Source organism: Haliotis cracherodii, unplaced genomic scaffold (genome assembly GCF_022045235.1).
Source record: "Haliotis cracherodii isolate W230 unplaced genomic scaffold, xgHalCrac1.p SCAF_1, whole genome shotgun sequence".
Classification (NCBI taxonomy): domain Eukaryota; kingdom Metazoa; phylum Mollusca; class Gastropoda; order Lepetellida; family Haliotidae; genus Haliotis; species Haliotis cracherodii.
The window spans coordinates 67,558,380-67,559,645 of record NW_027266264.1 but is presented as its reverse complement, the minus strand read 5'-3'; the positions used below and the strand labels follow the sequence as shown (position 1 = coordinate 67,559,645).

The 1,266-nt window shown below is 45.2% G+C and overlaps 1 protein-coding gene across 1 annotated transcript; it reads left to right on the top strand.

Moving 5' to 3' along the window:
* Positions 1-492: 492 nt before the first annotated feature.
* On the top strand, positions 493-1,017 carry LOC139457009 (uncharacterized). Its single transcript, XM_071238466.1, has one exon. The coding sequence runs from the start codon at positions 493-495 to the stop codon at positions 1,015-1,017; it is 525 nt and encodes a 174-aa protein (XP_071094567.1).
* Positions 1,018-1,266: the final 249 nt, after the last annotated feature.

Genomic DNA, 1,266 nt, shown 5'->3' with positions numbered 1-1,266 from the left:
AATAACTGGGAATCACTAGTCAAGGCTACCATGGACGGCCTTGACGGGGCGGCCATAAGTTATCAATTTGATGAAGTTGAACTCATAGAGAAAGCTGAAACACTGTTGTTTCAACAAATTCAGCTGGAATGCTTTCCTGATGGAATTGCATCATTCAGAGAAGGCAAAGAAATAACCCGTACAAGCAGACTTATAGAACACAATCCAAAATATGACCCATCTGATGGCATGGTAGGAGTTGATGGTCGACTCAGACAGGCTGAGGGACTCCCAGACAATGTCAAACACCCTAAAATCCTCCACCCTAAACATCCCATAACAAGACTCATCATCAAGGACTTTGATGAAATCTTGCACCATTATGGACCAGAATGCTACTTCGCAGAAGTTCGATGAAAGTTATGGATACTGAGGGGATGGGAAGCAATCAGACGCCATCAGAGACTTTGTACAGCATGTCAGAGATCATGTGCATCTCCTCAGATACCCCAGATGGCAGATCTCCCCCCATCACGCCTTCGACTTTACAAACCCGCATTCTACTCGACTGGTGTGGATTGGTTTGGACCAGTGTGGGTCAAGATTGGCTGCAGAAGAGGAAAGCGATGGGGAATAGTCTTCAAGTGTCTCACAAACAGGGCAGTTCACCTGGATCTGCTCGAGAGTATGGACAGTGATGCTTTCCTCATGTCTTTGAGACGATTTATAGCCCGCAGAGGGAAACCCTATGAAATACTTTCAGACTGTGGTACCAATTTCAAGGATGGTGACCTTGAGTTGACTGAAGCATTTACCTCAATGAGCCCTGAGATCGCCCAGCAGTTGACCAAGCAGAAGATACGCTTCAAGTATAATCCACCTTATGCACCTCACTTTGGTGGCTGCTGGGAGAGTGAAATAAAGTCTATTATACATGGCCTTAGAGTTGTCCTTGAAGATCAGTCAGTGGCTGAGCCAGTCCTGCGAACTGTTCTTATAGAAGTTGAAGCCATAATGAACTCAAAACTTGTGTGGTGATGATGTGGTGCTAATCATTGACCCTCAGCAGATTCGGGCTCAACGGTTGGTTGGTCGTGTAGTTGTGACCTGTGTGAGCTCGGATGGTAGAGTTCGAACTGCAAAAGTTCGGGTTGATAATAAGGAATACACCAGACCCGTGTCAAGACTAGTCAAACTTCCAAACCTTGACAATAATTGATTGTTTGTGTTTACTGATGTATCGCGCAATAGTCAATGTCAAGTGACTTCGCACCTCAAATTTTTCTC